Consider the following 21450-nt stretch of genomic DNA (forward strand, 5'->3'; position numbering starts at 1 on the left):
GCCCAATTAATTGCTTGCCCTTAAAATCAGTATTTTTATATAAATCACTCCATGTACTGTCCCCCACAAACAAGTTACAAATTATATGCAAATAAAAAAACGTTTTACTAAAAACAGAAACAGATCGAGCTTTTATTCCACATTTAAATCTAGCGCCAAGTTGGCAGCCCACATAAATCGCAAATCGATAACGATAGCAGGCCGGCATGCCCCACCTCTACATACATTGTAAGGCGAAAAGCAAATAGGAAATAAAAACAAGTGATTGGATAATGTTTGTTTGTTGATGCCGCTTGCCTTTGCTTGCTAAAATAGTGAAAATTTAGTTAACACCACTTGAATGTGTACAAATTTGGGTTAGTGTTGTTAATGGCTTGCTTAGAACATAATATAAACAAACTCTAATCGCCGTTAACCCTTGTGCGCGTGTGTGAGGTGTTAGCTTGCGGCTTTTTTTTGGGTGTGGAATCGCTTGTTTTTGTTGTTGTTGCAAACACATATACCTATGCTACGCTATGCAACAACAATTCGTTTTACGTACGGTGCTCTCTATCAATATTTATTTAAATAAATTTTGCAAACTAAGCAATTGCCCAGAGGTGAGTGCCGTTAATGTACTAACATAATTGTGTAAATATTAACACACAAGAAAATGTTAATGTTATTGCAGCACCTCTTGTTTCCAAAGCTTCGCTTTATCGAGTGATCACTGCTCCCCACCACCAGCATCCCCTACCCGCCCCTTTTGCCGGCGACAAATAGACAGGGGAGCGAAGGAGACACAAGACAAGTGCATTGCATTTGGCGAGAGGAGCGGAGCAGCATCACCCAATGCATTTCGCATCTCGCATCATTGAAATTAATCAAGTGAGCTCCTCATTCGCGTGCGGCGGCCAAAGGAAACAACAACAAGTGATGGAGCAGCGGAACTAACTAACCGACTGACTGTCGCCCGTAAAAGGACATCGAGCGCAGCAAGAGAGAGGAGCAGCAAACACGCCCATCGGCAGGACGAAAAACAGAAGGCAATACAGTACACAAAGCACACACACACACACTCACACATACATATGCAAACGTCCTTGGCTCCTGGACGCCAACTGCGGATGTGGAGGAGGACGCAGGACGAAGGACGAAGGATAGCTGACGTCTGAGACAACAAACAACAGGAACAATCCAACACCAACAATACCACCTACAACTACAACAACAGCAACAGCAACCGACAAACGCAATTACGTTAAAAGGTGCGCCCAACAACATGGGTAAGTGGGCGGGCGTACTCTCCTCGCATCCTTTTTGTTGTCCCCATTGTCGCATTTCCATACATTACACCCTTTCACTGTATCCTTGTGTGTGTGTGTGTGCGTGTGTACAGCAGCCCTGCAGTTTCGAAAATCACTTTGCATGCGAGAGAGCATTTACCATTTGGTGAATCAGGTGAATCATGAGTGACAGTCTCCATAGCCATCTGTCCTATTGGATGTCCAATAAGATTCCCCTTTGGACATTCCAATTGGAGGAAAGGAAATTCTCTGGCACAGGCATATTCATTGAAAAAGTTTCTACAATTCTTGCCATTTCTAACTATACCACAAATGGTTTTAGTTCATTTTGAAAAGTAATTCGTTTTCAAGTATTTAAAACATTTTAAAACGAATCTAGTATACCCTTTTTACTCTACGATTAACGGGTATAATGATCTAGTTCATTTTAGATATTATAAATCTATAAATAGTTGAAAAGTCCATTAGTAAGTTGCAGCCTTATTGAAAATTAATATTTATGAAGATATTCGTGTAGATTTACTGAATGCATCACCTTAAAACAGCAAGTGTGGACCACAACTATTACTGTTATTAGTACCGTTATGCGCTGGCTAATTTATGAACCGGTTCACTCTTGCAAGGATATCCTGCGAGAAAAAGTGTGAGAGAGAGAGAGAGAAAGAGAAGGAGATAGGAAATGCGCGCGCGTGCAGAGAGAAAGCACGAGTGGGCGGGGCAGTGGAGGGGGCGCTGTGTTTTGAAACGGATTTGCTCGTGTTGAGATTTTCACACTAAGCAACAATAAAGGAACCCAAGGAAAATTCCAATAAAATCTTTTTTAATTTATATTTAAATATAGGAAAAAAGATTCTTTCGGACTTAAACTCACACCTTTCTCTAAGCTGCTCCCAGATTTAATTGGCATCAAAATAGTGTAGAATATGCATCGCACGCGTGCTTTTTCTCGGTGTAGCAAGGAGTATGGAGAGCGCAGAAGCCACGTGGCTCTCTCGGGCGTGTTTGTGTTTGTGGGGAAAACAATGTAAGCTGAAAAGGATCAAAAGCGCAAGGCGTTGTTGCAGGACCTAAAAGCAGTGCACAAAGCAGAAACGGGAAAGGCAGGAAGAGCGAGCGAGCGCTAGTGAAATATGAAAATTGCATTTTCCTCTTCCTGTGTGGGGGTGCTCCATTAAAAATTCCACCAGCACGAGGAGGAGTATCCTCTTTCACGGCTCTGTGTGCGTCCTGCGGAATTCAGCTCAGTTCAGTGCCGCGAGAAAAGTATTGGAGCATTAATAGGAGTCAGTCCGCAATTTGGCCCTCGGCTGTGAACTTAACTTTTTTTTTGTTTTAGCGCCTGCTGTAGTTTTTCCCCGTGTGCGTGTGTGAGTGTCGACGCCCTTACTGGGTTGTGAGATTTTCCAGCTTTGAAAATACCTTAAAATCAATCCGTTTTGATTCGCAACGCTATTTCAGCAGAGGCAGCGGCAGGGGCAGCGACTGGTGGAGTAGCAAGTGGCCCCAGTGGAGGAGGTGGCAACGATATCGGTTTAGGCATCGGCATCGAGATGCTCAAGGCTCTGTACGACTTCCAGGCGGTCTATCCCAAGACCATTAGCTTCGATGAGGGCGAGTACTTCATCCTGTACCAGACGTCCGCTCGCCAGCGCAATTGGTGGCAGGTGGTCAGCATGAAAGGCAACATTGGCTTTGTGCCCTCCAATTACGTAATGAAGATTAAGGTAAGTACGGCTGGGACTACTGACTGAAAAGGCTTACTAACCATATGCACATTTTGACAGGTGGAGCACGACTTTCTCATCAGCTTTCTGAACTCCTCAATCGAATCGCTGGAGAAGTGCACGGATCATGAGATCAATGGCATCATGTCCAAGGACGAACTGCTTGACAGGCTGCGCGAGAAGAAGAACACCATGGAGCGACTGTATGCGGTGGGTAGATTCTAACTATAACCGATTGAATGTTCTTAAAGATTGCCCTCTGTCTTGCAGGAGAGTTCCGAGCGCGACGGCGACTCCTCGCTGTCCTATTCACACAGTTACAGTGACAAGGGTAGCCACCGGCACTCGCATCCCCATCCCACCCAGTCGCAGACGCAGCTTCATTCCCAGCACAGGCAGCACAGTCCGCCGCCCAGCGGCAGCGGTGGCTCCCAGCGTTTGGACATGAGCAAGAAGAGCATGTCCAGTCCAGCGGTGGGCTCATCGTGCGGCCTGCCCCAGAATCAGGGCATGATCGAGTCGCCCAGCATGGGCAGCATGCAGTTCCAGGGCAGCAGCTGCACCATCCAAACGCCACAGCAGCAACAACCGCTCCCAGCACCGCCAGCACCAGCTCCATCACCATCGGCAGCACCAGCCACACCCACCACTGCGGCATCAACGAGCAAAGCGGCCACCGGCGGAGACGTGGCCCAGGACAATAGCATCACGTCAGAGCCATCGGAGACGACAACGACCACTACGACGACCAGCGAAGATGTGGTCACCACTTACAAGGAGACCAGCCAAATGAGCACCAGCCAGCAGCACAAGCCGCAAAATGGCAGCACTGCCTCGGCGTCCATTTCCGCATCAGTGTCGGCCTCAGCTCTGCGCAGCAACGGCGGCAACGGCAAGGCCAACGGGAGTGCGGCTGCCCTGCACCAGGAGCTACAGCAGGAGGAGGCGGACAGTGCGCCGGACAAGTCGGATGATGCCAGCGCCGTGCAGAGTGACGACGGCTGCCAGGCCAACGGAGACAGTGCGGATAATAGCCAGGCGTTGGACAGCATCGATAGTCCGTCGCATAGGCAACGCGGCCTGAGTCTTGGCAGAGTCGAGGAGGGTGCCACTGGAGGCGGCCAGCTGAAGGTAGAGTCATCGGATGTCTATCAGATTGTGGATGCCCTGCGGCGGAACACCAACCTCAGCTTCGATCTCTCCTGCGAGGCGTTGCGCGTGGTGCTGACCAGCCTGGAGCAGCTGTACAATGGGGCCATCAATCCGTACCTGGAGGCGGTGGCCGTCCATGTCACTGGAAAGGTGGCCACGCCCAAGGAGCTGCTTGGCATTACGCACGATGCCAAGCGGTTGCAGTATCTCTTTGCCCAGCTGGCTGACTGCAAGAACGATACGGAGCAACGCACTTGGATGCTCTACGAGGACGAGGAGGACATCATTCAGTTCCTGGAGGAGCTCGTCGAGATATTGGTAATGTTATACGTCAAATATTATTATCAATACAGTTTGAATCTGAAACATGTATTACTTCTTACAGATCAACGCCGATGAGAGCATAAGTTGCTACGAGATGTCCTGCGATCAGTACCAGATGTTTATCAATCTGGTGCAGTACTACCAGATGGAGACGCGCTGGTCCATCAAGCGACTGCTGCTCAAGACCTTCACGGCCGCTTGCCACCTGGACTATATCATCGTTGACATATTGCTGACCTCGGTGCTGCCATTGGAGATTGTAAGCTGGAGCACATAGATTGTACCACCTAAATCTTCTCTAAGTATAACATAACAACGCCTTTCAGGTCGAGGACATGAAGACGCACTTCTCCAATCTGGATCGCTTCAAGCAGCTAGTGAAGATGCTTACTATTATCTTCTCACTTGGTCAGCCCATGCCGGTTAATCATCAGGGTAAGATCTATCAACTTATTAAGCAATAGTTGTGTTTTCTTATGCTCTGGTGTATATTATAGATTATTTGGGCGTCCACTTTGCCAGCTTCCTGCTGGAAATCGTCGAGGGCAATAATCCGGAGGTCTTGGTGGACATGGTCATTGCCTTGATATTGGCCTTCAACCAGCAATTTAGGGAGCACACCTATAACGTCATCATCGAGGGTATGCAGAATCTGCCATCCGCCAAGGTGTTTACGGAGAAGCTGCTACTTTTGCTCAATCGGGAGGGTAAGTTGTCAATCGTAAATATACTTAACAAAGCTCCATTTAACCACTGCAAAACAATGTGTTAACGCAAATTCTTAAGCCATGTTGTTAGCCTTGCATATCCATTTAAATGTGCTCGATTTGCTTGTAAAATTCCAACCAGATGATCCCACACGCTTGCTCAAGCATCCCAACGAGCATATGAACACGGTGCTGCGAATGTTCATCGACATATTCAGCCATCCGGATACGGCGGGCATGTTCTACACGAACGACATCAAGGTGCTTATCGATATAGTGGTTCGCCAGCTGTCCGATTTGGATGCCGGCAGTACGGTGAGTCTGATCCAAAAGCCCATGCAACTGTAGCGCTCTGTACTAAATGGACTTTTATTCGTTCCAGACGCGGCCCTGCTACTTGGAGCTGTGCCGACGCATCCTGCGCAATACGAACTATCAGGAGCACCAGCATCGCAAGCATGATCTCATGAAGATATTCACGCGCATCTTCTGCGAGGAGACCGAGTGCAGTGCCTCTGATCAGCAGCTGGTGCGGGAAATAGCCAACGAGTTTCCGCAGCTGTTTAAGGCCTAAGACCCATACGATACGTAAACCAAAAGAACAAAAGCCCAAACCAAAACCAAAACCACGAAATCGCGGAGGGAAACCAAAATTGTAAAGCGTTGCTAGTGAGGCGAGCCGTTTAAAGCGAGCCAAACCGTAAAATCTTAAATAATTTCAAGTTTGATCAGTGCATTTGTTATGCGTTTATTTAGCGTCTCGGCCTAGAATAGCCCTCGAAAGTAAAAAAATTCAAAAGAATTTCGATGCACATACGCGACTCTACATATATCTTATGAACATAGTCTGTAAGCAGGACAAATGTACTAGTTGCATGTGGAGTAGATGCAACCTCATAGAGATGATACCCAATAGCGATTACTGCGTATCCGTAAAGAACTAGACGAAAGAATGGAAGCTATAGTCTTTAGTCTATAGTGTAACACTAAATTATCCCCAGTTTAGGATGATTTCACTAATTTAGAATTTAGCCAGGGACAATTTTAGCCAGAAGCAGAGTCAGAGATTAGCCTCACTTTTAAATTTTTTATAGTTATAATTGCCGATTTGTTTGGAATTCAAAATTTTGACAAAACAAAACGAGAAGGAGGAATACGAAAGAACGAGTTCTTTCGAGAAATATAATATTTATAGCCTAATTATACACCTATAATGAAAATATACATTCATGGCAAATGCGAATGAAACGTTAATTGCAATCTAAAAGTAAACAATTGATATATATTAACGATGTATGACCGCAGTATTTGCAGCTAGCAAAATCCAAAGCGATTCGAATGTAACGAGCATATAATGTTAAATTTGTTTATATAATCTATGAGGAGGAGAACTAAGCCGAACAGGAAATCATTGACAATTGTTAAAGCTCAAATACTTATTAATTGGAAGCTATGGAGGCATGAAATTTAAAAAACAAATATACATGCAGGAGCATTGAAAGTAAGGACACCCATATTTGCATTTCTCCCTCACTAAAATCCACACACACTCACTGTGGCAATTAATACAAATATTGCGCAGTAAGAGTTTACATTTTTAGTTAAATTGTGTGTATAAATATTATTTTTAATCTGAACTATACGGTTTTAATCTCCAGCCAACGCCACCTTTTCTCTATATATATCTCACTATTTCTCAAGAAAAATAACTACACGAAATTCTCAGCGGATCCTTCGAAAAAATCCATTTAATCCATTTTAACATTGTTTTAAGGCAGCTATTATGTATGAGTATGTTATTTAGTAGTTAGATTTGAGGAGGCCTAGGATCTCTAATTTTAGTTTTGATGCAGGAATATTGTATTTATTTCCAAATGCACGATCCGCTGGGAATAGTTATACCTATCTCTATATAAACACATACAGCCATAACAACATAAAGAGTTTTGGACAGATTTCATTGGCCTTTCTTTGTTATTGTTACGTCCCAGCTATACAACTTAAAAATTAAAACAACGAAACTCGAATGAAAATTAACATTTTAGATCAGATTAGTAATGAAATACTAAAAGTAGGGGCGGAAACCACATTTGATTTTCATTCTTCATCGGACTTGGTAACCCAAAGAATATAATGGAAATCCGTATATCATTCCACTTTAATTAAAGCCACTTTAACAAAAGCAATAGATTTTTTAGTTTTTCACACCCTCCAGTTAACAAAAAGTGGTTTAGAAAACACTGCCTATAGCTTAGGAAGGAATTGAAAATTCGCTTCAGCCTGAATTTAAATAAAAGTTAATGTAATTATAGAATTCAGCACTTTGCAATAATCTCTAGTGTGGTTTCCCCCTTAAACTATTGCGATCCAATTTGATCTTAAGTTTAAGAGGTCCTCATTGTTATATTGTTTAAGAAACCAATTTTAATCAAAACGCATGAGCATGATATTAAAAGATCTATTCAAAAATCCCTCTATGGATTTCATTTTAAAATTGTAATTGAAATTTAAATTCAAACAAGCTGCGCTGATGCATGAACGAATTTAATTTGCCAAGTTTCAAAACAAATAGGAGTATTTACAAACAGTTAAAAACTAAACTAAATCAGAAACTAAAACCAATATTAGCCACGAATTGTACCTTTCGATTTTGAATTTAAATAACACTCTCGGTATTTGCAAGAAAGAAAAAAATCAAACAAAAACAAAAACAATAAGGCAAAGAGTACACGAAGCTGCAATAAAAACAATTAATGTTTAAAAGTACTACGTTAACAAAAACAAACACGTTTTACGTCAAGCAAATAGAGCTAATTTAAATGATTGTTATCCTCTCATTTTTTAACACGAAATAGAGATCCTAAATACAGAAAACCAAACAAATTACAAGTTTTAATAAACGCATTCAAAATGTAACGGAACGAAATTACAACTGTAAGAAACAGAAATAATAAATACAAAAATTCAAGTATACTTCCAACGGACTTTAACTTTCATTTTGATTAAAACATAAGGGATAAATCGCTTTAACTTTATTCAAATGTGTTTGAATGTATTTGCAAATGTGTAAAATAATTCCGGTTTGAAACACGGCTTGGTGGCCATCGAAGCTTAGAACCACTTTAGTAACGTGGTATATTTTAAGCATTTTGCGGTATATTTTAACGGTCATCGATGGTCACACTCTTCAAGCGCTGGTCACACTACAAATTTTCCAACAGTCTTTCATATTCCGGAAAACAAAACAAAATTAATTAAGTAATTAGAAGAGAAGAGTCCAGGAAAATGCACAGGGAATCACGGTGATTAAACGGGAATGTGGAGAAGTATCGAAGCGTAAGAATCGACGGCGACGTCAGCCCACAATAACACCACCCACGAGCAACAATAACAACAATACAACTAAAACGGGAGACTACTGCAAATATACACACACCTACAAAAATCAAAATAAAAAGGCAAGAAGGTACGGAATATGTGTGTGTATGTATAATTGTTTGATGAAAAATAGAATTACTGCATTTTGATATAATCTCGGACATTTGCGAGTGTGAAATGCATGATTGTGTGGGTGAGCGTGTGTGTGAGTGCGACAACAACATCATCATCAGCTATAGACGAGCAACAACAACAATGGCAGTTTGACCCCCGCACAGCTGTGAATGTTTTCTATCTCTCTTTGGCTCCCGCAGTCCCCATCGCGCTCTCTCTCTAATTTCGCATTCTGCTGCCTTGAATTCAAAATCAAACTTCCTATCGCTACATACATATTTACCTCTGTTTCCAGCACTTCACTGTTAGTCGGAGGCCCTAAGCTACGAACGTGCATATGTGTGGATCTCTATAACTTCCCCCGTTAGTTTAGTTGCAATCTTTTCTTTGTTGTGATATTGCCATCCCTTTTGCACACCACCCTACCCCGCCTACCCGTAAACTACGCACTTTGCTTTTGGCCTGCTTATTGCGTTGTGTTTTCGCTTCTCCCCCTGTTTTGCGTTTCAAAAGTCTTATCAGCAGGGACAATTGAATGTGTGTTTAAAAGCAGAGTAATAAATTAAATGCTTTAAAAAGCAAAAACAATTACCTACCATTTTCTGCCCCTCTCCCACACGTGCACACACATGTGCAGTCAATGACCCAGTATGCATGTGTGGGGGGGAGGTGGCAAAAACACAAAAACGAAATCCACAAAGATGTCTTCCTAATTTTTGACTTTGATTTTGAGTTTGCTTTCAAACCCTTCGTTTAACCGTTGCATGTGACCTCGTTAAATCTCCTCCTTCGATTGCTTTTGGCATGTGTATTTGTATATTTTGTTGCTAGGCTCCACACGCACACACACTTAGGCAGTGGCATGTGTGCAATTTTGAAGGGCATCGCCACTTCGGCTTTTTAGCCTCTCCCGCCTCTCTCACCTTTCGTTCCCATCCCCCTATTGCCATTTCCCGTTTCATTTCTTTCACTAGCTTCTTGTTTTTCTGGCTTTGCTTTGCCTTTGCTGCATTTCACAGCTGTCGCTGTCCTTGATTATAGCTTTTCTTTGCTTTGCTGTGCTTTGCTTTACTTTAGGGGCTCTCTTTTCGTCCAATTTGCTGTTGCTCATCGCTTTGTTATTATGATTTTCCTATGAAGGGGGTCCATTACACTAAAAGAAAAAAGCAATATAAAAAGTTCAAAATTCAAGCTTAAGAAGCAAACAACTGTTAACATTTTAGATATTTCTTATATTTGTTTTCCTTTTCACCTTAAAGTAATATATTTGGCGGTCTACGTTACCATTCCACAGTTTTCAATGTTAATATTTAAACTTGAATTTGAAAACTATTTTATTACTTGTGCTATTATAACTTTGTCTCCTTTACTTATTAATTTTCTAGAGCGGCAAATATGGATTTTCAATTTCAGTTCAGTTTTCCCCGTGTACTGCACTCAGCAATCTCTCTCTCTTTGCCCCTCCTCCTCCACACGCCATCAACCTTTTCTCTTTTGCGCTTGCTCTCCCGATTGTAGCTCTCCGCTTTATGCTGGCGTCGCTGCCGCCGTCAGATGCTCGTGAGCTCCAACGTGCGCTGCTTTCTGCTTTTCTGCTTTCTGCTTTGGGGGCTCGAAACTCTGTTGCCAGTTAATTTTCAGTAACTAGTTGAAGTAGACAACAAAACGAGCGAAAACGAAAACACACACATATTTAGACAGATATATGTGCATAGGGAAGACGGAGGGCCAGCAACAACAAACATCATCATCGAAAACCCCAACAATAGTTGCAAGTAAATAACAAAGTCAAAAACTCCGAAGTATATGTCTATATGCTTGTGTATTTGCAAAAAGTTTAAATTTAAATTTTGATAAGTGTGTGTTTATTTAATGGTGGTATTAAAAATGAAGACATTCGTATTTTGAAGAGTGTGAAGAAACCCCCCTCCAAGACACAACAACAAAAGCTTCAAATTGCAGCTGACTCTTATTATTTTGTTTGTTTGTTATTGTTGTTGTAGCTGCTGGTGCTGCTGACTTTGGTGCTTGGTGATCTTCCATGTGGAGGCATCACAAGTACACACGCACACTTCCACTCAAGAGGCTTGCACAAAAGCAATGCAAGTAACAACAACAACAACAGCGACGGGAAACAGTATTACCTCGATTATTGCGTACAGTAAGGCCAATAAAAAGTAAAAACAACTTGCACAGTAATGCTCCTTCACACAAAAATCGAAAGAGAATTTCACAATTTGTTAAACTAACGAAGCCAAACCGTGACAGAAAGACAGAAACGAAAAGACTTTTGATATTGGGTGGCCATAAGGAGGAAAAGAGATAGGGGAAGATTTGGGAGCCAGCGCACACACACATATACAACCACTTGACAAAGTACAAGAGAGTAACAGCAGTAACAGCAGAATTAGCTCATCCCAAAAAGTGGGAGAGTGGTCGAGAGAGAGGGAGAACCATAGAATGGGGGACAGTGGGGTCAACCGAAATGGTTATAAACAATTAATACATTATATATTTGAGAATGTTTATTTTTCCTGATATTTTGTAATAATTTTCATAATTCTGTAAAGCCAAAATCCCTACTGATCTACTTACGTTTCTCACATCCCACTGTACATTTGTTGATTTCAAGATTGCAGTGTGGCTGCCTCTCTTTTACTCTCTCTCTCTGGCTCTCTCTCTCTCTCTCTCTCTGTCAGTGCTCTGTGACTTTTGAGCAACAACATTAAACAGCTGAGCTTGTTTGAAAACAACAGCCACCCAACCAACCAACTAGCACCCGAAACCCCCACCCCCACCCACCGAAACGGGAAACGGAATTGAAATTGAAACGAAATCGCCAAGCGCAAGTGAGTGGGGAGAGAAAGGAAGAAAGCGATGTGATGGGGATGAGGATGGAGCATAACGGCATCCCCGAAAGTATGCAGCATAAGTCCGCTGAGCAAATCCGTTTCGAAGGACGTCGATTTTTGCAAATGGCAATGACGTATTAGAGAGTGAGAGAGCTGGAGAGAGAGAAAGCAGGTGTGGGAGTGGGTGGATTTGGGCGACGACGTCACAGATTGCTGACATAGTTTCCTCATTTAGGCCAAGTATGCATGTGCATGTTCTCCATGTGTGTGTTTGTGTGTGCAAAAGCAAGAGATTCGCTGCTGACCTACATAACCATGAATATAAATATATATACGGCATATAGATAACTCAGAAGGTAACTCGACCTCCTCCAGATCATATCCCCTGCCTTGGCGCCACAGTCCCAATTGGCTAAGTTGAACTTTTTGCGCGATAAGTTTACCAGTAAATAAATATGCATTTCTTAAAGATTATCTTTTTAAATGGGGTCACATTAAAATTTGTGAGAAACACTTTTATTCCTTCAAAAGTTATATATTCTTGTCCAAATTTTTAGCTTTGTAGATTCTGAAAAATTATAAACTAAAAAAACTGAATGGTAAATAAAAAGTCGAATAAACTTGCAACACTTCCGATGTCTCTATGCTTTAGTTGACCTAACCTGATTTATTTGTAATTGGAACATGCTTGCTTATCCTTGTGTCCATTAATTGTCATTGCAGTTAGCTCCCGTTTTGCTCTGGACGGTGGCAGTGAAAGTTGACGAATGCGGAGCAGTTCGTGGCTGGCGGAGCAGCAGCTGGGCAACCGGAAGCGGATAGCGGATGTAACTCAATAGCAATATTTAAAAGGAACAACATTAAACATATAATATATAGATAACAAAGATAACACCGCCTTAGCCTTAGTGAAAAACAACGAGGAGACGACCACTCCAAAACCAAATCAAATCAAACCAAACCAATCAAATCAAAAGCCAGGCAACTACAATCCCAAATAAACCAACAAAATGTCCTCGCCCAGTGCCGGAAAGCGACGCATGGACAACGATGTGATCAAGCTGATCGAATCGAAGCACGAGGTGACGATCCTGGGAGGCCTCAACGAGTTCCACGTCAAGTTCTTCGGTCCAACGGAGACGCCCTACGAGGGCGGCGTGTGGAAGGTGCGCGTCTACCTGCCCGACAACTATCCCTTCAAGTCACCGAGCATCGGTTTTGTAAACAAGATCTACCATCCGAACATTGACGAGTCCTCTGGGACGGTGTGCTTGGATGTGATCAATCAGGCCTGGACGGCGTTGTACGATCTATCGAACATCTTTGAATCGTTCTTGCCGCAGCTGCTCACATATCCCAATCCGGTCGATCCGCTCAATCGGGATGCGGCCGCATTGTACCTGCACGAGCCGGAGGAGTACCATCGCAAGGTGGCCGACTATGTGCAGCGGTATGCCACCGAGGACGCGTTGCGGGCGGCGCAACAGGAGCGGGAGAGCAGCGACAGCGAGTCGAGCATGTCCGACTACAGTGAGGATGAGGCCAGGGACATGGAGTTATAATATCGGTTGGACCGCCAGCCTACGGAACTACCGCTAACACTAACACTGACAACAGCCTAATACAAATGCTTCGGGAATCCATTATCCTGCCACCCAATCTCCCCAACCAAACACACTCACATACACTTTCAATATACCCCTTCAGTTGGCGATGGAACAACAAAGAACAATATATATATATATATATATATATACACACACATATATATATACATAATTGATAAATGATAATTGGATTTTAAGATAGAAAGTGATTCGATGATGGCGTGTGATGATCTGCGCACACACGCACATACATATAAATATATACATAAAATATATATATATACACTAATATAAGCAGCAAGAAAAACAAGATTTAAAAACTCTTAGTTTAGCCATCAGTAGCTGATAACAAAACGGATTGGAGCAACGATCGTAACAGATCATAGCAGATATATAGACCATAACAAAAAATGGAACGGATAAGAGCAAAATGGAAACAAACAGAATAGAAACACAAACAAACAAACAAACAAACAAAACCGATTAAATACAGATAACAGAGATAAAAGCATAGATGCAAGCGCAATTTAAATGGTTATAGTAAGTGCACATGCAATGCGAAATATGACGAGAAATTGCTTTGGCCTTGATCTGGCATTAAACAGACTTCGATGCTCGTTCTTTAGAGTTTAGCAATGGAGTAACAAAGTTGATAGAAAACGTATCGTAAACACAAGTACCACCATCCAACATAAGTTTTTGGAAAGTCCTCACCACATTAATACCACACGACGATAACCCAATATCCAATTTGCAATCTAGATCGATAAACAAATTGCGGATTATATGTTCTTACTTTATATGTTCTTGTACTTTATATGTTTGTCTTGTTTTGCTCTGTTTAATTGTGAAAGCGACTTTTGATTGTCTGCATATATGTATTAAGAAATTTGTAAACCGCAGAAAATCATCTGACTTAGCAGAACTTTCCCTGCCTAAAAACAAAAAATATATCAAAAGAGAAGTACGATCGATACTAAATAAAAACGAAATAGAAAGCCAAGATAAATCCTAGAGGAAACGCTTGGAGACGATTGCGTGGAACAGACAGAATAATCGTTGCAGTTCTTTTTCTTGTTAATTAATCTTATCATACGGTTATTATGTAATATTTTAAAATAGGATTCGAATTGATCGTGTAATTAAATGCAATAATTCTTATGTCTAACTTATGTCACCCGTGTTTAAGCCAAAAGCATATATATTTTTTTATTATAATACATTTTGCCTTTACACCAAATTTACTTGATATATCGTTCTTTCTCGCTCTCCCCCTTTGTCATCTCTCTCCCTCGTTCTTGCTTTTTAAAATTGTTAATCAAATTGGAGAATTGGATGGAATTTGAAGGAGGGCGTGATTTTTAGAAAGACGGGTTCTTAAGTGAAATCAAATAAAAGTGCAGATATATAGACATTACCGATCTACTGTACTATGTACTAACACTATAACAATACTTATGCCTAAGTCTAACAGCAGAATTAATGAGTAATCCGATAGTTGTATATAAGTGACACACACACACACACACACTCTACACATATATATATATATATATATATATATTTATGTATATATGTATATATATATATGCCGAATTCTATCAGGATACACAATAATTAAAACGTAATTCAAGCAATCGAAGTCAGATGGAAACAAAACCCCATGGACGAGAGGGGACAAAAAATGAGTAAAAATAGTAAACAAAAAAATACAAGAAAAATAAAAAAAACATGTTACAAACAAGTGAAATCTAACAAATAAAAAAAAAAAGGAAACGAAAGAAAAGAAAGTTGCGCCCGTTTCTTGGCCTTGTTTTGTCAATAGTTGGTTCTTCGCCTGGTACCGCCCCATATATCCACTGGGCCAGCTTGGCTTCCTTGGCTTCTTGGCTGCTTGGTTCCTTGGTTCATGGTTCCTTGGCTCCTCTGCTCCCTACCTAGTCCAACTGGCAATGCCAGCGGATTGTCAACGCCTTGGAAACACTGGTGGAAAGTGCCACGTTTGTTGATTCCTTCAGCGCCTTTTTCCCTTTTGTTGTGGCCCAAGGGCCGAGGGACACGGTTTAACGCTCCTGCGTGGAGTTAATCGGGCAATCAAAACAACAACAACAACAACGCAAAAACAACAACAGCAGCTAAAGCGCCCAGGAGTCAGCAAAACATGGGTATCTACTTTAAAGATCTATAAAACAAATACCAACAACATTCCGTGTCTCTTATTCTGTGTATGTGTATGTGTCTCTGTGTGTGTGTGTGTACATGTTGCTTTTGCATCTGTGTGTGTGAAGTAATTACTCCTGGCGCACTATGGGAAATTTGACCCCTTTTTCTGGCCAAAACCCATTTTCTGAAAGTCGCAATATTACAATAATATTTAGTGTACGCATTCATAATTGACCAATCTTTAGTGCTGCGTACTAGAAATTTTAATAGATGGCGCCACAACAAAGAAATCAGCTGTTTAAAACAGCTGTTGCGCGTACACAAAACAACAATCTGCAACATTAAGTTTTTCTTTCGTTACAAAAGTTCTAATATCTTTGGAACCAAAGCGTTAATTTTCATTCTGTAAAAAGTATTTTAATCAGTGGGCCTTTTATTAGGCGTTTGCAACATTCAATAGAAAAAAAAAACTAGTGTTGTCCCAGAAATTTAGTAAAAATCTTAGTTGCTTTACAAAAGTATTTTTTTTTATAATGCCTAACTTTGAATAGAGATTTAAAGTGATTGCAGCAGATTGCACCAATAAAATATACCTCATGTTGTAGCTTATTTAATTCTTGTTCAGATTATTGTAATTTTAAAAACCACTTTTACCGATTCTGGGAGAATTTATAGATTATAGACTTAACCCTACTTTTCCAAATTCAGAGTAATCTCATGCTAAATGGGATTTAAACAAGGCGGTTGCTGAATTGTTTCGTTATTTTTATTAGGACTATTGTTGTTGGCTTCTGTAAAATAATTAAGTATATAAACTTTATCACGAAATCAGTTGTTTTTGCTGAGATTAGAAAAAGCATAAAAAATGAGAGAAAGCCTTTACGAAAATTAATAATATAAATATAAGGGACTGTGCCACGCCCCCAGTTTTTGGGGTAAGTTTAGATATGGTCTAGTGCAAATTAATGCAAAAAAAAAAAATTAAATATCTTTATTCGTTCTGGAGTTATAAATTACAAAAAATAGAAAGGGCGGTGCCACGCCCACAATTTTTGGTACCATAAAAGATATGGACTAGTGTAACCCCATACAAAAAACACCAATTGAATATCTCTCCCCGTTCTGGAGTTATTAATTTAGGCCAGAAAAAGTGGTCAAATTTCCCATAGTGTGGCGTTTCGACAATTGCCATAGCATACTTTGCAGCGCACCCACAAAGTGCCCCCATTTTGCGAAAATAGTTGAACACACAAGTTCTTTGTCGTCACTGCAGGCTAAATTGCATTCCATGAGGTTTAAAACAACAACAAAGTGGGCGGTCTCTTTTCAAAAACTCTCCCCAAGTCCATTGAAATTCCACGAATAAGGCTACAAAATGGGTGGCCCATCCACAAGGCACGTCCATCTGTGATGTAATGCCCAGTTACATTGCGTCCGAATGGAAAAGCCAATATTTTCGTTGTCTCCAGAAGGTGGAGGTGGTACTTGCCTGCAATGTATGTAGAATCTTGGCAATGTATCAGTTAAAAATCAATAGAATATGCTTATTTATTCAATGCATTAAGAACAGTGTGAATTTTTGATATATACCAACCATTTGATATTGATTGCCAATGAAGGAACATAATCCATACATAAACCATATAATTCCTACCTTCTTTTTTAATTTTATGATTTAAAAATTAGTCAAAAACTCATCCTGATATACTATATACTATTCAATGGGCTCCCGGAGTAGATCCCTTCGTTTGGCTTGCCAATCGCGACTGAAGCATTTCGAGGAGTTGGCCAAAAGGACTATGCCCGTCCAGGTGCTCAGTCATATGTGATTGGGGGGTATATGTTGCACTTTTTTTTTGCAATCCGTTGATGGACTGCCAGGTCCAAAGATGTTTGATTTATTTGCCCCTTCAGAGGTGGTCGCTCAAGTGTGGGTGTGGATGTGGGTGTGGGTTTGGGTGACCCCATGCTGGATTGGTGGTGTGGCAACCGGGCAACCGATATCAACAAATTACACGAAACCATATGCCGTACATGGGAACATGGGTCTAGACATACTGCGACTGTTATCGAGGGCCCGATACCAACACGCTTCTCCGTTGGGAAGCCATTTCCATTTAAATTCCCCAAAAAAAAAAACAAAAAAAAGAAAACCCAGTCCCCCACTGCAGCAAATGAAAATGCTAATAAAATTATAGTGTCTGGGGCGCAGGCGGTCATAAACAGACAGATGGATGGATAGACATCGACATAGACAGACGGGCCCCCATATGCTGCTCCTTCACTTATATGGGTAATCACAAGATAATAACATTTTTTCTCAAAGGAGACACGACACAACAAAACGAAGCGGCGAGGGGAGGTGGGGAGTTTGGGGGCAGAGTAGATTGAAATCAAAGTGAGCACAAAGCTAAATGAGTACACTTTTCAAAAAAATATCATCTACTTAGCTTTATGTTGAAGCCAAACCAGTGAAACTGATTTTGTGCCTATTATAATAGTGACTCTTTATATCAACTTATATGATCACTTTCTATTTCCACACCAATGGGCGCAGTTGGGTGCCCTGATTTTGGTTTCTCTCAGTGTATTCGAATCGAAATAGCCGGCTGAAACAATTTATGGGCCGAATGTGAACGCTATTACCCATTTTTACCCATTTTTGGATGGGTATTACCCGTGAATGGGGCATGAATGGTTCTGGCGAGGCGCATTTGCATTTCAGGCCTTTTGTTTGCTCTGTGCCACATCCATCCACAACCACATTCACATTCACATACTTGAAGGGCTTTTCTGGCTAAGCTTGCCAAGGAGGAGGAGGAGTCTATTTCGATGGCAGAGTGGGGGCGGGGGGGTGAGCGTGTCGACTTTGACACATAAAGTTGCAGGCCAAAGTTGCACAAAGACAGAGGCACGCACCCATGTAAAGCAGAACTTTTTTATTTTTCTTTTTCTTTTTTTTTTTTTTTGGGTTGCAGGAAAGGCAGGCGCTGGCAAGGGTCGTTCGCCAACACCGACACCCAATCGGGATGGCGGGGCAACAACTGGTGGTGGTGGTGGTGGTGGTGGTGGAAGTGGTGGTGTTGGTGCAGCGGCACCCACAGCAACTGGAGGCACCACTGGCGTCGGCAGATCCACACTACATGCGAACAAAACGATACTGAAAACGGTATCCGTGTTCCTTGCCAGCGGCAAGCGCAACTCGAGCAACCAACAGTCGAAAGCCGCCGCGGCTGCTTTGCAGAACAAACGGCAACAGCGGCAACGGAGGATGGATGAGCTGAGCGGCAAGGTGAATCCCAAGCTGTTGGACAGCCTGCGCAAGAAGACGCGTTTTACCAAGTGAGTGAATTACATACATATGTACATATAGTGGCAGGATGAACTCTACTCTACCTATCAGGGACGAGCTGGATGCCTTGTGCCGCATCTATCGCAAGCTGGTGTCCAATTGCCAGTATGCGGCCAAGACGCTGGCCTCCAGCTCCTCGAGTGCAGCTATTGCCAAGCCACATGCCGCCGTCGAGGTAAATGCATGCATGCACATATGTACATACATCCTGTCAAGAAATGAGCATCCTCCTGTCTCCATAGGGCATCGATCGCATTGTGTTCCGCGAGCTGTTGCACAGCACATTCGACATCGTCACCGAGGAGATCCTGATGGAGCGCATCTTCTGCAGCTGGGACAAGGCCCACGAGGGTTTGCCCCTTCGTCTCGAGGGCTGGCTCATCGGACTCTCCACATTCCTGCGCGGCACGCCGGCGGAACGGGCGGCTTTTTGCTTTCGGGTCTATGATCTCAACACGGATGGTTTCATCACCAAGGATGAGATGTTCACGCTGCTGCGAAACTGTCTGATTAAACAGCCGCAGGACGAAGATCCCGACGAGGGCGTCAAGGATCTGGTGGAGATTGTGCTCAAGAAGTTCGACCTGGACAAGGATGGCAAGGTGAGTGGTTTAGGCTGGTAGCGAACTCTTCGATATACAAGGGTCTGCTTTTCAGGTATCCCTGGAAGACTTCATGGGCACGGTCACAGCGGAACCACTGCTCATCGAGGCCTTTGGCCAGTGTCTTCCCACGGACAGCGCTGTGGTTTCCTTCTTCTCCACGCTGCAGGTGTGATCAGCAGCTTAGTAACTTTGAATTTGTTAAACTAGTCTATCAATAAAGTGTGAAATTATCTTAAATATTGCATAAAATATTATTGCTGCATGGAATATTACATAATTTATAGGAACATAATCTGCAGCTCAGAAACTATCTATAGAGCTTATTTACCAAAGTTATTGAGGCCCATAATTATCGTAGGCACTTGCAATGCATTCCACCTGAACTGGTGACCCCTGTAAATGGCCAGACTTAAGGCGGCTTTCATTCGCGGATGCTGTTTAGACTAATAGCGATCGCTAGTTGACTCAGTGGTGACCCCGACCCACGGACAGGGGTGCAATTTGTACTCGGAAACCTGTAATTGGCACGTATCCACATTTGGATCACTGCCGAGATGGAGGCGCGGATTGAGATGGATGCCGCGGATGAGCCGTCAAGGCGTCATATTTATGCAAGCCTCGGTTGAAACAATACGTCAGTCAGTCAATCAGCTAGTCAGTTAGTCAGTTAGTCAGTTAGTCAACCGGTCTGGTAATGCGAGCTAATTTATTCGATTAGCCAGCCGCATCCACAGCAGAACAACTATAGCCGCATGGATACAGCTACAGCTACAGATACTGATACTGATACAGATACAGATACATTTGCCGTTGCCGACTAGCGAATTGTCACGAATCTTGTTTATCTATTGAATGCATTCATGCAACGCAACGCAACGCCCAAAGCCTGTTCTATTCGGAATTGTTTTGTTTCATTGGGTTAAGCGGCACCTCCGCCTCCGCCTCCGCCTCCTGCACCCCGGACACCGATATGGCGATAGATGGCGTCCATTCGGTGTGGCGAGTGGAAGGTGGACCGGATCGGATAGACGGCGAACCGGAATGAGAAGGTGTCCAAGTTCGAGCAGCCGGAAAGGAAGACGCTGCCCTTGGTGGCGGCGTTGTTACCAGATGAAGTATATCCACTTTGGTTTTTCACTTTTTTAGTTCTGAATATTGTCATACAAAAGTGTTGTATTTCGACCAACTTACTTGTTAGTTCTCAGTATTCACACCATGAAGATGTTGTTTATAGATTTTTGTTTTGTTTTTTGTTAAAGTGCCACCCCCCATAAGTAATAAATGTATATAGTTTACATTGGAAATCCAAACAAGTTAGCTAGCTTATTGATTCGCATATGGCGCATACTATAAATAAATTACAGATATAGTTAAGATCAGGTAGATCGCTTTTATCATATAACAATTCGATAGAAAAGCTTAAAAACATTGCTGAATACATTACTAGCACAAGTGCTTAATTACCCATTTGTGTAGTGAGCTATAAAATATGTATGCAATATGAAAACCCGTTGTTGTTCACAAATGATTAAATTCTTAGCAATATGAGACCTTTAAACAAAACTAGAAGCCTCGTTAAGCCTGGCCATATAAATAAATATACATATATAGAAACGTGTGTTTGCAACTGCGGATGAGCGTTCTATAGTAACTAATAGAGTTGAGTTTACACTTGTATATGTTACAATTGGCACCTCTACGAATGCACTACCAATAGTCCGAGGAATCCCACTCTTATCTCCTTGGGTTGGGTTGGGTTCTACTTGGTTCTACTGCGTCCACTCCTCATGGGGTGAGCCCCATACTTTGACCTCATATATTCCAATCGAAATGTGATTCATCATGCTGAGCCAACACAACTCGCTGTGCAAATGCTAAGGACCACTATCTAATCGCAATCGTATTCCCATGTCTCAGGGGTCAAGTAGTGCACAGTCAAAAAATGTGTATAACTTAATATACCTAAGATTTCTGTGATATCTGTAATGCAATGCATGCTTGTTAGCTCTAAATCTTTGAGTTAAAAAATACCTTATTTTCGAATGCGTTATGTTATGTTGGGGTAAGTAGTGTACATAGGTTTCTGGGTTTCCGCAGCTTCAGTGGGGATTAAAGTTCATCCAGATTTGGTCGAAAATAAGTGAGGAGGAGTGTTGGGTGCTCCGGAAACCGATCTGAACGGCGAC

At 42.1% G+C, this 21450-nt stretch overlaps 3 protein-coding genes and 1 long non-coding RNA gene across 9 annotated transcripts; 3 read left to right on the plus strand and 1 right to left on the minus strand.

Annotated features, from left to right (window-relative positions):
• Nucleotides 1-243: 243 nt before the first annotated feature.
• On the plus strand, nucleotides 244-8166 carry LOC6525357 (NCK-interacting protein with SH3 domain). Of its 4 annotated transcripts, none has more exons than XM_015190770.2 (10): nucleotides 244-599; nucleotides 671-1265; nucleotides 2745-3010; nucleotides 3071-3220; nucleotides 3281-4480; nucleotides 4548-4745; nucleotides 4813-4921; nucleotides 4984-5193; nucleotides 5336-5508; nucleotides 5576-8166. In XM_015190770.2, exons 2-10 carry the CDS (start codon nucleotides 1262-1264, stop codon nucleotides 5765-5767), a joined length of 2502 nt encoding a protein of 833 aa, XP_015046256.1. In that variant the 5' UTR covers nucleotides 244-599; nucleotides 671-1261; the 3' UTR covers nucleotides 5768-8166. The 4 variants fall into 4 exon arrangements, with proteins under 4 accessions (XP_015046256.1, XP_002101193.1, XP_039228029.1 ...); XM_002101157.3 differs by having other exon boundaries at nucleotides 2748-3010; XM_039372095.2 differs by lacking the exons at nucleotides 244-599; nucleotides 671-1265 and adding an exon at nucleotides 2347-2653 and having other exon boundaries at nucleotides 2748-3010.
• A 224-nt stretch (nucleotides 8167-8390) lies between these two features.
• LOC6525358 (ubiquitin-conjugating enzyme E2 H) lies at nucleotides 8391-14384 on the plus strand. 2 transcript variants are annotated; one of them, XM_015190773.2, is made up of 2 exons: nucleotides 8391-8659; nucleotides 12261-14384. In XM_015190773.2, exon 2 carries the CDS (start codon nucleotides 12548-12550, stop codon nucleotides 13097-13099), a length of 552 nt encoding a protein of 183 aa, XP_015046259.1. In that variant the 5' UTR covers nucleotides 8391-8659; nucleotides 12261-12547; the 3' UTR covers nucleotides 13100-14384. The 2 variants fall into 2 exon arrangements, with proteins under 2 accessions (XP_015046259.1, XP_002101194.1); XM_002101158.3 differs by lacking the exon at nucleotides 8391-8659 and adding an exon at nucleotides 10310-10460.
• A 144-nt stretch (nucleotides 14385-14528) lies between these two features.
• Nucleotides 14529-19501, plus strand: LOC6525359 (EF-hand calcium-binding domain-containing protein 1). Of its 2 annotated transcripts, XM_039373126.2 has the most exons (5): nucleotides 14529-15309; nucleotides 18286-18649; nucleotides 18711-18834; nucleotides 18902-19261; nucleotides 19317-19501. In XM_039373126.2, the coding sequence occupies exons 1-5, from the start codon at nucleotides 15306-15308 to the stop codon at nucleotides 19434-19436; spliced, it is 972 nt and encodes a 323-aa protein (XP_039229060.1). In that variant the 5' UTR covers nucleotides 14529-15305; the 3' UTR covers nucleotides 19437-19501. The 2 variants fall into 2 exon arrangements, with proteins under 2 accessions (XP_039229060.1, XP_002101195.2); XM_002101159.4 differs by lacking the exon at nucleotides 14529-15309 and having other exon boundaries at nucleotides 17991-18649.
• On the minus strand, nucleotides 16847-18796 carry LOC122319563. The gene is made up of 2 exons (XR_006245169.1): nucleotides 18704-18796; nucleotides 16847-18623 (listed from the first exon to the last, which is right to left on the minus strand). It is a non-coding gene; the product is annotated as an uncharacterized LOC122319563 (long non-coding RNA).
• Nucleotides 19502-21450: the final 1949 nt, after the last annotated feature.

The sequence above is a fragment of the Drosophila yakuba genome, chromosome X (assembly GCF_016746365.2).
Source record: "Drosophila yakuba strain Tai18E2 chromosome X, Prin_Dyak_Tai18E2_2.1, whole genome shotgun sequence".
Taxonomy (NCBI): Eukaryota; Metazoa; Arthropoda; class Insecta; order Diptera; family Drosophilidae; genus Drosophila; species Drosophila yakuba.

Excerpts from the sequence above, each read along its gene's own strand:
- LOC6525358 (XM_015190773.2), top strand. The coding sequence starts at position 12,548 with ATGTCCTCGCCCAGTGCCGGAAAGCGACGCATGGACAACGATGTGATC.
- LOC6525357 (XM_015190770.2), top strand. Across the intron at positions 4,922-4,983 it reads CATGCCGGTTAATCATCAGG|ATTATTTGGGCGTCCACTTT; the intron begins GTAAGATCTATC and ends TGTATATTATAG. Across the intron at positions 5,194-5,335 it reads ACTTTTGCTCAATCGGGAGG|ATGATCCCACACGCTTGCTC; the intron begins GTAAGTTGTCAA and ends AATTCCAACCAG.
- LOC6525359 (XM_002101159.4), top strand. The coding sequence starts at position 17,991 with ATGGGGCATGAATGGTTCTGGCGAGGCGCATTTGCATTTCAGGCCTTT. Across the intron at positions 18,650-18,710 it reads AAGAAGACGCGTTTTACCAA|GGACGAGCTGGATGCCTTGT; the intron begins GTGAGTGAATTA and ends TCTACCTATCAG. Across the intron at positions 18,835-18,901 it reads AGCCACATGCCGCCGTCGAG|GGCATCGATCGCATTGTGTT; the intron begins GTAAATGCATGC and ends CTGTCTCCATAG.